This window comes from Podarcis vaucheri (assembly GCF_965113315.1).
Source record: "Podarcis vaucheri genome assembly, chromosome: 6".
Classification (NCBI taxonomy): domain Eukaryota; kingdom Metazoa; phylum Chordata; class Lepidosauria; order Squamata; family Lacertidae; genus Podarcis; species Podarcis vaucheri.
In genome coordinates, this window is record NC_138764.1 from 39681486 (window position 1) to 39696005 (window position 14520).

Genomic DNA, 14520 nt, shown 5'->3' on the forward strand with positions numbered 1-14520 from the left:
GTCACTAAAATAACCTCAACATCTTTCATAATAAAAACATGCTAACATAGTCTACTAGTTAACAGCTGACAAATTAACATGTCATACAGGCACAACACAGAATTTGGATTTCAGAAGGTTTATTTCTTTATTATTAATGACATTTATATACCACTTAATTATTCACATTGCTAGGTGGTGTACAGAAAAACAATCCACAGAAAATGGGACAACAAGGACTTCAAAATTTATCCTAAAACCAAATATTACCTTCAAATGCCTGCTGGAACAAGGAAGTCCCAGCCATGTGCCCAAAGTTCAGCACGTGGGAGGGAGTTTCACCAGCTTGGATCCAATACTCTGACTCCATGCCTTCTAGTACTTATGAGCTGTATGTCTGAGCCATGGGGGAACGCCAATAGACTCCTCAGAGATTGCAGTGATCAGACAGGTCCTTAAGATATTCTAGGCCCAAGTTGTTAAGGGCCTTGTAAATTAGCAGAAGAACCTTGAACGTAGCTTGGTAACATATGGGTAGCCAGTGAAAGCTTCTAAGGACTGGAGTTGTGTACTAGCAGTAGTCTGTTCCACTCAACAGTCTAGCAACAGCATATTGCACCAGCTGGAGCTTCCAGGCCAGACACAAGAGTAGCCCCACACATTGCAGTCATCAGGTGTCAAGGTTACCGATACCTGAATCACCACAGCTAGCCTATTCCTGTCAGAGTTGGCCAGAGTTGGTAAAATGCACTCCCAGCTGCTGAGGCTACCTGAACGTCAACTGATAAAGATGGATCCAGGAGCAACCCCGCCTGTTCTTTCAGTGGGATAATATATTTGCCAGGGCAGAGAGACGGTCAGCTTCCCAGACACTGGAATTACACCCCCACGGTGCCTCTGTCTTCTTGGGATTTAAGCTCAGTTTATCAGCCCTCATCCATTCCACAACTGCATCCAGACAAGGTTTCAGACTATGCTTAGCCTCACCTGACTCAGAGGTTATGGAGAAATGGAGCTGGTTATCATCAGCATACTGAACACCCTTCGCCCCCAAACTCCTCTACATGACTCTCAAATGGCTTCATGTAGGCGTCAAAGAACATTCACAATGGGATTGTTCCCTGAGGCACACCGCAGCACAAGGAACAGGGAGCCAAGAGACAATCCCCTAATGTTATTCTCTAAACACTGTAAAACTGTATCCCCAGTACCCAGCCTACAACGTCAGTCCAGGAGGATACCATGGTCATTGACACCAACAGACTGAGAAGGTGGTACCCTGTCCCACTCTTGTTACAGGTTATCCATCTTGGTGACCAAGGCTAATTCAGTCCCAAAACTGTACCTGAACCAAGAGTGAAACAAATCCAGATATCCTCCAAGGACTCCTGTGTCTATTCTGTCAGAGTTCAGCTCTGCCTAGTCTTAGAACCTGAGGTCTCCTTGGATAAGGATATGTCTCCCATTCACCCAAGATGTTTCAGTGATGCTTTCAAAGTGTCCAGCTAGTGGCACATGAGACTACTTGCGAGGAGGGTGAAGTGCATGGAAGCACCCATGAAGATCAGGATCTGACTGAGAATCAGAAAGAGGTAGAACCTCAAGTTCCTGCGTAAGGTTCAAGGCTGAGATGCTTCACTGTTGAAGCAGCTTTTTCCCCAAGCTCCAGTCTTCCTGAACTAGGCAAATGGACTGTCAGGACTGAGACAGCTCAAAGTGAAAGGTTGCAGCCTGCTGAAGAACAGAGAGAGGCAGATCACACACAGGCTGAGCTGAGTTCACATCAGACAGGGGTAACTTCACCGCCCCGTGGAATGCAGGTTGCCAAGGGAACAATCTCGAATGAGCAGGATCTCAGACAGGACACTCATGGGGAGGAAAAAGACATGGGAGAGAAGATTGACAGTCTGTCTTCTCAGGAAGAAGTTGGAGGGTATCCAATGAGCCCACGCAGTCGTCGCTGGGGGAGGATGTATGACAGGAAAAAGAATCAGAAACAAAAGGGTCATAGGTTCCGTTTATGTTGGCGGAAGAGGAAGGACTCTTTAGAACGGTCATCATAATGGATAAGACTGGTGGCATGTTAGAGCCATCCAGAGAACTCTGTGTTTTGCAATAAATCTTCCTTTTTAATTAACCATGCTTGCTGTTTTATCAAGTCAGAAACTGGGACTCCTGACATGGACATAAAGTGCTCTTTTCCACATAAACAAACACAGCTCCATTACTGGGTAGTTCATAGATTAGCATTATATGTACAAGCCTTTGGAAAATATGGTCCCCTCACCACCAGCAGCAGGAAATACATACATACATACATACATACATACATACATACCCACCCATCTGGCTGGGTTTCCCCAGCCACTCTGGGCGGCTCCCAACTTTTAAAAGACAACTGAAAGCAGCCCTGTTTAGGGAAGTTTTTAATGTCTGATGCTGTATTGTTTTTAATATTCAGTTGGAAGCCGCCCAGAGTAGCTGGGGAAACCCAGCCAGATGAGTGGGGTATAAATAAATTATTATTATTATTATTATTATTATTATTATTATTATTATTATATCAGACATTAAAAACTTCCCTAAACAGGGCTGCCTTCAGATGTCTTCTAAAAGTCAGATAGTTGTTTATTTCCTTGGCATCTGATGGAAGGGCATCCCACAGGGTGGGCGCCACTACTGATCAAAAGCAGTCCCTTCTGTTTTTAGCTACCCACAGTTCGTTGTGTCCAAACCTGGATAAACTGTAGTTAGTTTTAGCTTTTACAAACAGACCGACCTCAAAATGCAATGTAGGACTCTGTTTTGCTCATTCCTGCATTGCAGGGATTTTGGCCAGATGACCTTTGGAGTCCCTTTCAATTCTACAGTTCTACGATTCATATAAACCATACAAACCATAACCAAAACTAACCACAGTTCCCGGTTCAGACCACATGTCAAACTTTGGTTATAGCTGGATCTCCTAATGGCCATAATGGAGGAGGAGAGAGGGTAAGCTAGCCTGCACACATAACATTAAATAATGGTTCAGCATTATGCCTGAACCAGACACTGTGCCACTAACTGGTCTTTTTCATTTATAAGACATTCAGTCTTATTTATTACCTGCCAATAGCACATTTTATCAATTCCAGACAGAACATTTTGCCTTATTTGCTTCTGTTGAGAGCATTAAACTTAGAAATGTGCCGTGGGCACTTTACAGAAATCTCTGCTATATATAATTTAAAATATTTGTATGTTATATTTCTATGCCAGCCCAACATTACATTAAGTGGGCGATGAAAGCTTAATGCCATTAGATTTCCTTTTAACTCCCACTTGCATTTACAAAAATCATATTTTCCATACCATAAAGTCGCAGTAAGCAGTTCTTTCCTTTTTTTATAATTTTGGTAAACAAGGAAAATCTGTGCTTGGAGCTTTTAGAGGAACTCTGGTCTAATGTATTCATTAAAGGAAAGCTTTTGTCTACCTACAGTACTAATTTAAATTACCATTTCCATGAAAAGTTAGCCCAGCAGGCAGAGGAATCGTAAAGATGGACAAAGGTGGGCTGAAAACCCCAGGGAAGGTCTTTGTGGATGGGGACAAATAATTGCAAGGAAATAGATGTATCCTGAACAAAGAGTGTGAATTTGGGGGCAAGGATTGGGGACTGGGTTTTTTGATCCTAAAATGCAAAAACATAAAACAAACATTAATCCGAGGGGGAAATGTGAGGCTAATTTCTCCAGCTTAAAAAAGACTGAAGAACTGCTCTGCTGCTCTGTTTTGTGAGATGCACTTGTAGTACTGATATATTCAAACTTTTTCTTTCTTTCTTTCTTTCAAAAAAAACTTCTATCCAATAGTGGGTAATAAATACACAGCAGGGCTAATAGGACAATACTTTCTATTTAGGGGACCAGGTTGTTTATGTATTTGCAAGATGCCGTACCTAAAAATCAGTCTTTCTCCCAGATTTACAACAATGCCTTGACCATTATCTCACTCTTCTTCTTCTTCTTCTTCTTCTTCTTCTATATTCTACTTGTAAACTTTTGTGCATTTAAAATTGACTCCAGAATTTATTTTCTTTAAATCAGATGTTCAAATAATTTTGTGTGTGCGTGCATAAGCATGAGCATTGGTGTAAGTTAAGCGTGATCATATACTTGTACATATATGACCCAGCAGGGTAATTGTGTTGCGATGGAAAATTACAAATATTTATGGCCCTATCAGACATCATGGATATTTACCTTTCATTTCCTTGTTTTTCCCATTACTTCTCATTGCACATTTTCTATCCCTCAAACTGTGGGGGGATACAGTCTTAGAATGGATTACAATGTGGTGAGAATATAGAGCGAACAGGAACGATATCGAGCTTCTTGTTCCTTCTCTGACATATATGATGAGAAGTCTGAGGTAAAGTACCATTTTAATCACTGTAGCTTCCCCTGATCATTTCCATTCTTCTCAGAACACCCAAGTCACACCAGGACATGTTGAACTTATAGTATACAATTGCCCTTCAGGCATGCTCTGTATGTAGTTCTCAGGCCATATGCAGTTATTGTAAGGTGCAAAAAAAAACACCCAAAAAACACCTAGCTATAGCAAATGCTTTAAAAATAAATTGCTTTTTTCCAACTTAATAGGAAACTGTTAACTATAATATTCACCTAGCCTACTGGAGTATATTCAGAGCAAGCCTTTGAAAGCAGCTTTGAATCTTCTCATCTCCCCAAAATCTCTCCCACCATCCTCCTGAAGTGGAATTTTCGTTCTGTTTTACATCCTCTCTAAAATTGCCTCGAGCAGAATCCTACCAGATTGGAAGGAAGACAAGACTCAATTTATATGTCCCGTAGTCATTTAAATAGGAAGTGTGACATGCACCCCACCCTTGACATCACAGTACAAATGCCGCTGAAATGCAGCAGTGAAAACAGCATCCTTGTCTCGTCTCCTTCTTGTGGCTTTGACTGCCATGAGTTTGACTCTTTGCTTCCCCTCCTGCCACCTCGAATGGGAAACGCTATCCAGAGAGATGGTTCATTCAAAGGCCGGGCTGGTACACTAGGAATGAATGCAACCTGAAGATCTCAGCAGCCGCCAACCGGCTCCGAAAGAGAGGTGAAGCGAGCATGCTGGGAAGAAAGGGAAGTGATGCAGCAGCTGTTTGGTTTTACCTTGGGTAGCACAGAGAGTGGCAGCCATTCATTCATAGTCAAGCAAAGTTCTGTTCCAAAAGCAGCTTCAAAAACTCTGGGAGTGAAGGATGGGGGGGTGCTTTTGTGAAAGGTGGAGGGACCGGCTTTTATTTCTTCTGTTCCATTCAGGACAGAGGTTAGTCAAGTTTCATATTATTTCCATTTTTAAAGAGCCTCTTTCATTTTTGTGTGTGCGCGCATTGGCTATTCTGCGGACGACAATTCACGTTCATTAGTGCCCCCCTACTGAGATGGCTGAGCAACTATCAAAAGACAGAAGAGATACCCACCAATGCTCCTGGCTGTGAAATCCAAACATAATGAAATCTAGTAATGTGCCTTGAACTGGGTGAAGAAAAGAATAAACTCAGATGAAAATCCATCTTCCCAAAAAACTTAAAAACCATATTAATGTTAGAAGTGTCAATACACAGGTGCTCCTTTCCCCAAATATACCACACACAGGCATCGGTTCCATTGAGACACATAGCAGGTGTTCAGAATAAAAAGTCACTGGAAATTATTCTTGATCTGTTTGAAAAAGTTATGCCTAAACTGGGTGTGGGGGGGGACGGGACTTCAAATGTATATTCCACAGTCTTCAGTACATACAGTACATACATATAAATTGCTGGTTTTGTAGTGCTACTGTAAGGCACATATTGTGCATATTATATTTTTGGTTTTATTTTGATTTCCTAGCAAGGGGAAGCTGAATAACAAATGTAGGCCCCGCCACACAATCTCTTTCCCTTTCACGAGCTATTTTGGATGTGATGGTTAGCAGGATCAGTACTGCAGCACTCCAACTGGACCATATTGATAATAGTTGTTTCTGTGAAAATACATCAATGGGACTCTTGTCCTAGGCTAGAAAGCCTACTCACATTAGACTTAGGAGCAGGCGTAGACTGGATGAAGGATGATCTTGTATAGAAATGCTTTGCGGGGGACCCCACAAACCACTTCGCCACTGCCCCAAGCTCCCATGGTTGGTTGCTTCCTCCCTTCCCACGTTCCAGAAGACAATATAGGAGGGGAATAAGCACAGGAGAAGAAAATGCCCCTTTCCCCTTTCTGATATATGAAAGAAAGGGGGTGATATTCTTTTCCCCCTCACCTTGATCACCACCTTAGCAAGATAGCAAGAAAGGGAAGATTCTTTTCTTTCCCATAGCAGAAAGGGAAAGGGAACAATTCTTTCCTCTTCACTCTCCATCACCACAAAAGATTCTAGGAAGAAGCTGGAGAAAGAACAAAAAACTTTCCCCCCTGATGCCTGAAATAAAAAAGGACACCCGTTCTCTTTTCTTCTGCCCCACAACTGCCTGACACGAAAGTAACGGGGGGCGGGGAAAAGAATGAGTCTCTTTTTCTTCCATGTATCAAAGAAGGGGGGGACTTGTACTTACCCCTCCCCACAGTTAATAATTGGGAATGTGGGGGAAAGGCATGGGAATGCTTGCTACCACAGAAAGTGGCAAAGAAATCAGGATTATAGCAGTGCCACCCTACAAAAAAGCAGCAAAGGAAAGGTAGCATCAATGGCTGGAATTGCCATCTTTGGTATTCAGTTGGTTCGTTCATACAATGCAGTGAGCTAAACCATGGCTAAGCAAGACTGCATGAATGTGCAGCCTCCTAGAATGGAGATCACAGCCAATCCATTTCTCCCTGGTACAATTTACTGCCATGTCATGCTGAGCTAAGCCAAAACTCTAAACTGGGACTCTCTCGAGTTTGCTGCACTTTGTTTTGCTAACCAGGCCAATGTTTACCCAGACAAAGAAGTTATTTACTCAGGTATTTTCTCCTCTCTCTCTTTACCTTCAGTATTCTGTGGCTCCTGCAAGTTCACTGTGTGGTTTGGATATTATTATTTTTTATTGCTTTTACTTTTAATTTACAAACTTACATACACCTGCAAATCTAGGAACTCACCTGAGCATGTAGAACTTTAGTGTTGGATCGCCCTGTTGTGCTTCCAAATTTGCCATAAGAAGGAAAGAGGGAATAATGGATGAAACACAGGACTTTCCTTCACAAGTACAAAAATAAACACATTTGTAGGCATACCTGTAGATTCTTTATATAACCCCCCCTTGTGGGTTTTTATTATTAAATCCTGAACTAGAATTTCAGCCTAATAAAATAGTGTATGAGTACAGTGGTGCCTCGCAAGACGAAATTAATTCGTTCCGCAAGTTTTTTCTTCTTGCGAGTTTTTCGTCTTGCGAAGCACGGTTTCCCATAGGAATGCATTGAAAATCAATCAATGCGTTCCTATGGAGACCGTCCTGGGACAGAGGGGAAGCGCCGCTCTGTCCCCTCTTTTGAAGCAAGGGGCTGCGGGGAGAAGATCGCTTCTCCCCACCACCCCTTGCTTCAAAAGAAGTCCGGGGACAGCGGGAAGCGCAGCGCTGTCCCCGGACCTCTTTTGAAGCAACGGGCGGCGGGGAGAAGCGATCTTCTCCCCGCAGCCCCAGGTCCGGGGACAGCGGGGAAGATGCGCTGCGCTTCCTGCTGTCCCCGGAGCTTGCGGGGCAAGCTTCGTTTTGCGAAGCAAGCCCATAGGGAAATTCGTCTTGCGAGGCAACTCGAAAACGAAAAAACCTTTCGTTTTGCGAGTTTTTCGTCTCGCGAGGCGTTCGTCTTGCGGGGCACCACTGTATATGCACAGCTCATGCATAGTTCTGTTGGAGAGTTTGCATCCCATTTCTAAAAGACGGAAGAAAAAAATATCATTTAAAACCAAATATATGCCTGTTAACTTCTTTTAAGGGGCTGTCTAAAGCAGAAGAGCTGCTTTAGCCCAGAGGGCATTTGGTACCATATTGGCCTGAATATAAGCCTCATTTTTTTTCTAAATTCCGATTGTGAAAAGTTAAAGTGCGGCTTAAATTTACAACCTTACAAAACTTGGCTTTTACGATATCGCTGCTGAAACAGACATACGGTAAAACGGAACGGGTGTGAGTGCCTGCGGCATTTTAAGGGAGCAGCTTATATTTGGGTAGTGTCTTTTTTCTTTTCTTCCCCTTGAATTTTAAAGGTGTGGCTTATATTCAGGTGCAGTTTATATTTGGGCTAATACAGTAGATCTAGAATGCAAATGTGAAAACTAAGAAATTGACTAGGATGTCTCAGAATCTCTGACTTACGGAGCAAGCAAGCATTTTTCCATTATTTTCCCAAACACCCTTACATAAAATAGAAGACTGGGGCTACAACAGAAGTTAGGCACTACAACTCAAAAAGTATTTCTCCTCACTTTTAAAAAATGCTAAATTATGACCCCTTTCTGCCATCTAGTGGTTTTGTTAGGTCATTATAGAGTGGCTCAATGTTCTGTTTTGCTGGTTGATTTCCAGGTTTGAAAGCATTTGAGGGAATGTAACACATATTCCCACCCATCTCTTTTCAATTCAGAAGCATGGTATTATAAATGCTGAAGATTTGCAAGCACCAATTTCCCATTATGTCTGTCTGTAAGTAAGCAGGCACTCTCTAGCCCCATCTTGTTTTGGTTACAGGATAACTAGAAATATATATCACTACCATTCCTAGCAGGGTTAAGGGCACAATTTTCTTGAAACCTATCCGAGGCTTTTGTGATTCCCACATTAAAAGCAAGCAGGTTTAGAATTTTCTATACATTTCAAAAACTGTTTTTTGTTCAAGGATCTCATTTCCCAAAGAGGTAAGAAGTTCCAGGCAGGATTTATGGCAAACTCCCTTGTGAAGAAATAGTACTAGAGGCTATTGTGACTATCTCTTTCAAGGACAAATCAGAACCTGAGGAGCTGTTGGTGGGGGTAGCATTTGTTGTTCAGAATCATGTTTCTATCCATTACTGCAATCATTACTCATTTTATCCGCAGCAAATGTTGGGTTTATGGGGCAGAACCTGTAAGAAAAATTACTTTGTCTGACCCCCCCCCCCTTTTTAGTGTGCGCAAGTCTATCTATAGCTGTTGGACTTGTGGCTATATAAAGCACCTACGTTTAGAGACAGTGCAATTGCTACTGAACAACAATTCCTGGGGAGTAGCAGTGGAGAGAAGCTTTTGCTTTCATGTCCTGTTTGTACATTTAAAACAGGACTGAAGCCCTAACAATTGGACATTCATGGTAGAGAGACATTTGTGGACAAAGAATATCCCTGGATGGTTAAGTCTATAGGGTTGCGGCACTCATCTTGTTTTCAGGCCAAGGGAGCCAGCGTTTGTCCAGAGACAGCTTTCTGGGTCATGTGGCCAGCATGACTATACCACTTCTAATGGAATGGGAACACCATGACAGAAACCAGAGTGCACAGAAACCCCGTTTACCTTTCTTTCAAAGCGGTACCTATTTATCTCCTTGCACTGGTGTGCTTTCACAATTCTAGGTTGGCAGGAGCTGGGGCAGAGCAATGGGAGCTCACTTCGTTGCGCAGATTCGAACCACCAATCTTCCGATCGCCAAGCCCAAGAGGTTAAGTGGTTTAGACCACAGCGCCACCCACATACCAAGTCATAAAGTCACAGCTGGAATGGTGTTCTCGCTAGGAATAAAGAATAAAAACACTTCCTGCAGTAAGGCATAAGGCACAGGCTAAACTCTCAGGAGCTGAAGACTACACATAGCAAAGGGCTGTAGGAAATCACCTCTTTTCCACAAGGCCGTCTCATTATTTCAGCATCAAGCCACTAAATTCAGTATGATTCAGAAGAGCACCTTATCTTTCTTAAATTGTCTGTATTGTTCTCCACTAGAGGGCAAACTTGATCAGCATTTAAAAACAAGACCCTGAAGCAAGACAAATACTAATAACAGACTTCGCCTCTAATTGTAATGAACATTTTATAACAGGAAAAAAATCACACACACAAAAATAACGTTTGCAGAAATATTTTTTGTTCAGATTTCAAGTCTACTTTTTCCTCCTAAGTAAGTTAGGATCAAATTGTCTTACATTTCACTAACACCAGGTATTTTGGCAGGGTAAATTATTGTTCAGGAAATACCCCCTCACCCCAGTTATAGAGGAAATGCATGCCTTCTGATGCATTGGCAACAATTCCTACAGTGGCCCCCTCGGCCAATCTGAGAACTTGAGCTCGCTGATATGGGGAAAGATATCTAAGTCCCAAGTTGCACAGGTCTTTATAACTTTACATGTTTACTATGGTGGTATCTCTGGAACATGCACCCAAACACGTTCCTTTAAGTAGCTGATGTAAATGCACATGAAGGCAGCAATTCAGTCCTATATATCAAGGCTCAGCGTAACAATCCTTCGTGGAACGATTGACTGAAGGTTCGTCATCAAAGTCATCAAAGTAGTCTTCAGCTAAACGAAGCATCTGCCTCACTGCCATGAGTATCAGAATATCAACATCATTCCTCAGTTCCAGCTCCGAGGAATAATTTTTAACAGGAACTATATGAGACAGAGGGATGCCAAGTTTTGCTTCCATTAGCCGCATCTGTAAAGGAAATAAAATGTGATTTGTTACCAAGGGAACACTATTTTTATGCCCCTTTGCTTCCACCAGCTGACACAAGGCCACTGCTGGCCATATTAATTAATTACATTTTTATGCCCTGTATCTGTACACTGACCCCAACCAAAAAAATATTCAGGGCCACTTACAAGAAAGAAGGTCCAGTCGATTTCCAGGTCCAACTTAAAAGTGTTGGTTTTTTGTTTTTGTTTTTAAATGATATTTATTGAGAATTTAAAATTACAGACAGAAAAAAAGAAAAAGAAAAAAGAAAGAAAAAAAGGAATCAAACAATACAAGTCAAGAAAAAGAAAAAAGAGAACAAAACACACAATACATCAAAACCAAAACCAAAAACAAACAAAAAATTAAAAAAATCCAATATTCCCAAATCTTTATCTTTCGTTAACTTGTTTCATCGACCTCCTCACACCTCCCCTTTTTGTATTCTAGTTATTAATTATCACAGCAAATCCTTTCCATCTTTCACTATATTCTGTCATTAAATTGTCTTAATTTATTTTAACCTTATCTTACCATAAAAAGCCCTAAAACTTAAAACTTATTTGTACATAACTCCTTATAGCATTTCTACTAAAGCCAAATAGTCTCATTCCAACATTTTTTCTAACACTCATTAATTTTACAATAATTCTCTAAATGAATTTTTAAACTTTCTTCCAATCTTCCTCCACCGTCTCTTCTTCCTGGTCTCGGGTTCTGTCAGTCCTTTCTATCCATTCCATTTAGTCCATCAACCTGGTGACCTTCTGTCCGAGGCTCTTAACTCTCTTCCATGTCCCTTCTGCAGGTCTTCTTCATATTTATACCTGCACTTTACTTTGTCTTCTGCTGATCTTGTTCTTAATTTCCTTCCTTTATCACTGAGGAGTAGATCTCGGGGAGACTCCAACCTAACAATGTCTTTATCCCTTCTCGACAGGTCGGCCCATTCTCCATAGTCAGCACTAAGATCCAAAAGGTAATTGGAGGCATGTTTCAAAGCCCCTCCAAAGTTAAAGGCCCCGACAACTCCAGACTCCCCCTGGCCCAAAACCAGATCCCGGAAGCCAAAACATCCCTGCATAGGGGGATCTATCCAACTTCCCATCTCCAAACCAGACGAGACTCCATCTCTCCAAATTTGACTTTCTCCAGATTCAGTCATCAAAAACAACAGCTTATGTTCCTGCAAGGCCTCAGGTCTCTCCACTTTTATTTCTTGATGTTCAACAGCAACCTCCTCCTTTGTCTTCTGCGCAACTTGCCCTGTCAAAGCAGATTCCTGGGTCGGTTCCTGAGAGGTTTCTATATAGGTATTCACTGTTTGTCCAAAATTATTAACTGCAACAGTCATCAAATCCATCTTCTCATGTAGCTGTTCCAGTAAAGCACTTGTCTTGCAAAAAGCAATCACTAAGGCTTCTTCTGGGCACATTCTTGTTCAAGGTCAATGTCTGGTTCTCACGATCTTTAATCTCTACAGCTGGAGAATTCCCAAGATCGACTCCAGCAACAGTTTCACAAGCTCCCTCTAGGGGAAACAATTTCTAATTGTATCCTTCCTTTTGAAAGCAGATCCAGCAACTGAAAAGTGTTGGTTTAATGCCCTATGACCTTTAATGCCCTAGACCAGGGTGAGCCTCTCTTTGACCCTCAGGATTTTCCTCAGGCCACACACCCTCCAAATAACAAACCTCAACAGCCCTGCTTTGCACATCTAGAGTGCAAAGATGTTATGACAGTTTTTCATAATACAATGCAATAAAAAACAAACTAATCTAAACAGAAAGAGAAAGAAAAATGCAGTGTCATCCCTCAAAGGTAGCTCTTAAACCTAGTCTCACACAGAAAGGGATGGACCTTCCCAGCCTCTCAGCCTGGGACCTCTTCCCTTCCCTGCCTCTCACACAGGGAAGGAATCTACACACATATTTAAAAACGCTGTGAGAATGCTTTTTAAAAAAATGTTTTGAAAAATACACCGCACTGTCGCCAGCTAGTGTCACTTTGGTATATTGCACTTCACAACCCTTTTAAAATGTTTTATTTGCATCTGTGTAGCTGAGTCCAGGGACATTTATCAGCCAGCCATCACCTTCAAGTGTATATTCTCAGTAGCCCTGAGTAGAGGATATAAAAAAATCCAAGAAGTATGAGCAGAAGTAGAACAAAACAAGGAAAGAAAAAGTAACAGAAAGATTAAAATATTAAAGAAAAGCCTGACTAGCTTTAAAGATAGCTTTTAATTTAACAGTTTACCTGCTTCTGAACAGCCATGCTTTTGTATACGTATGATATATCTTCCTCAACAATAGGACAAATCTGATCCACTTTAGTCATTATAACAAGCTGTGGAACACCTGTAAGATTAGGTTATAAAAAAGGAGTACAATATATGTGTGTTTTTTTCATTTTGAATTGGGAATAGCCACCACAATTATTATTGTTTTTTTAGCAAAGAGTGAAGAACTATTTGAAGCCATTTTTTAGAATATGAAATAAGACAGCAACTACATTGTTCTTTTGGGGAAGACATTTACAGGTAGGGTGTCTTGTGCTTAAAGAGAAAATTGGTGGAGCTCATCTTTCCTGTGAAAAATTCCTCTACATATTTGAAAGCTAATAGTTAAATCTCTAGGAATCAGTCCGTGTCTGGTAAAGCAAGTACAGTCATACCTCAGGTTACAGACGCTTCAGGTTGCCTTTTTACGGGTTACAGACACACCGAAACCCGGAAGTACTGGAACAGGTTATTTCTGGGTTTCGGCGGTCACACATGCACAGAACCGCTAAATCGCGCTTTGTGCATGCGCAGAAGAGCCAAATCACAACCTGTGCATGCACAGACGCGGCGCTGCGGGTTGCAAACATGCCTCCCTCATAGATCAAGTTCGCAACCAGACTGTCCACTGTACAATGATCTAAGCCCTGGCTTATGAAGTCTCCTTCCAAGGGCCAATGGGCCACTGACAGACATCAAATAGGGAGAAGCGCCAATCTGAAAATTCATCCAGTCAGGTATGCACAACTGCCTCCAACATATTCAGATAGTGGGACAATATGGTCTGCTTCTCATTGCTCCATAAAAAAGCTCTAATCATTTATCTTTGAGAAGGTGTGAGCTTTGAAGTGAAGTGTTAAATACTTCTCAGGAAACCAAGATAAGAAGTTCATCAACTCTCAATCAATGGTCAGTGTTTCCTACATAGCTGAGGGACCATTTCAGCAATCAGCCTGCACGGGCAATGAAACATTGGTACTGAGGTTGATCAAAACATAAGTGTAAAATAAATGTAAAAGACTGACCAAAACTGTTCGCTTTTCGACGGATGTCTTTCAGTTTTTCTTCCAGCTTCTCAGGAAGGATCTCAACCTTGGACCCATCAATAATGAATGCAATACAATGAATCCGGTCTTTTGGAGAGGGGCACTTGATATAGTTTGGCATATTGGGGCTCATAACACAGGATGGATTGAACTGAAAAGGAAAAGGGTATTAGAAGAAAAAATATAGGATAGCTGCAATGGAATCAGATTCCTATAGGGTTGTGTGAGAGACATAGGGATGGATGAACCTACATACAAAAAGATGACAGTCCCCATGTAGTGCTCATGGAGCAGCCATCTTTGATATGTAAAGTGACCATTTGTGCATACCGAAAATGACATGTAGTCAGTTGCCGCCCCATTTTGAAAAGCATTTTTACCCAGTGTGGTGAGGGTGTAGTACCTGAATTAGTACTCTGGTATTCTCAATCTAGTACTGAGAATACCATTACAACAATCAATTTCCCAAAACTCAACCTTGTTCAGGCTGCTCAGCATGATAAGATGATCTGTGAGAT

At 41.6% G+C, this 14520-nt stretch overlaps 1 protein-coding gene across 2 annotated transcripts in view; it reads right to left on the minus strand.

The window, feature by feature from the left end:
• Positions 1-10060: 10060 nt before the first annotated feature.
• Positions 10061-14520, minus strand: part of LOC309535455 (interferon-induced protein 44-like) — a 34625-nt gene continuing 30165 nt past the window's right edge. For both annotated transcript variants that reach the window (XM_082228530.1, XM_082228531.1), the window contains exons 6-8: positions 13982-14153; positions 12935-13035; positions 10061-10654 (exon numbers count right to left, since the gene is read on the minus strand). In XM_082228530.1, coding sequence (XP_082084656.1) covers positions 10442-10654; positions 12935-13035; positions 13982-14153 — 486 coding nt within the window. In that variant the 3' untranslated portion in view covers positions 10061-10441. The remainder of the gene's footprint in view (positions 10655-12934; positions 13036-13981; positions 14154-14520) is intronic.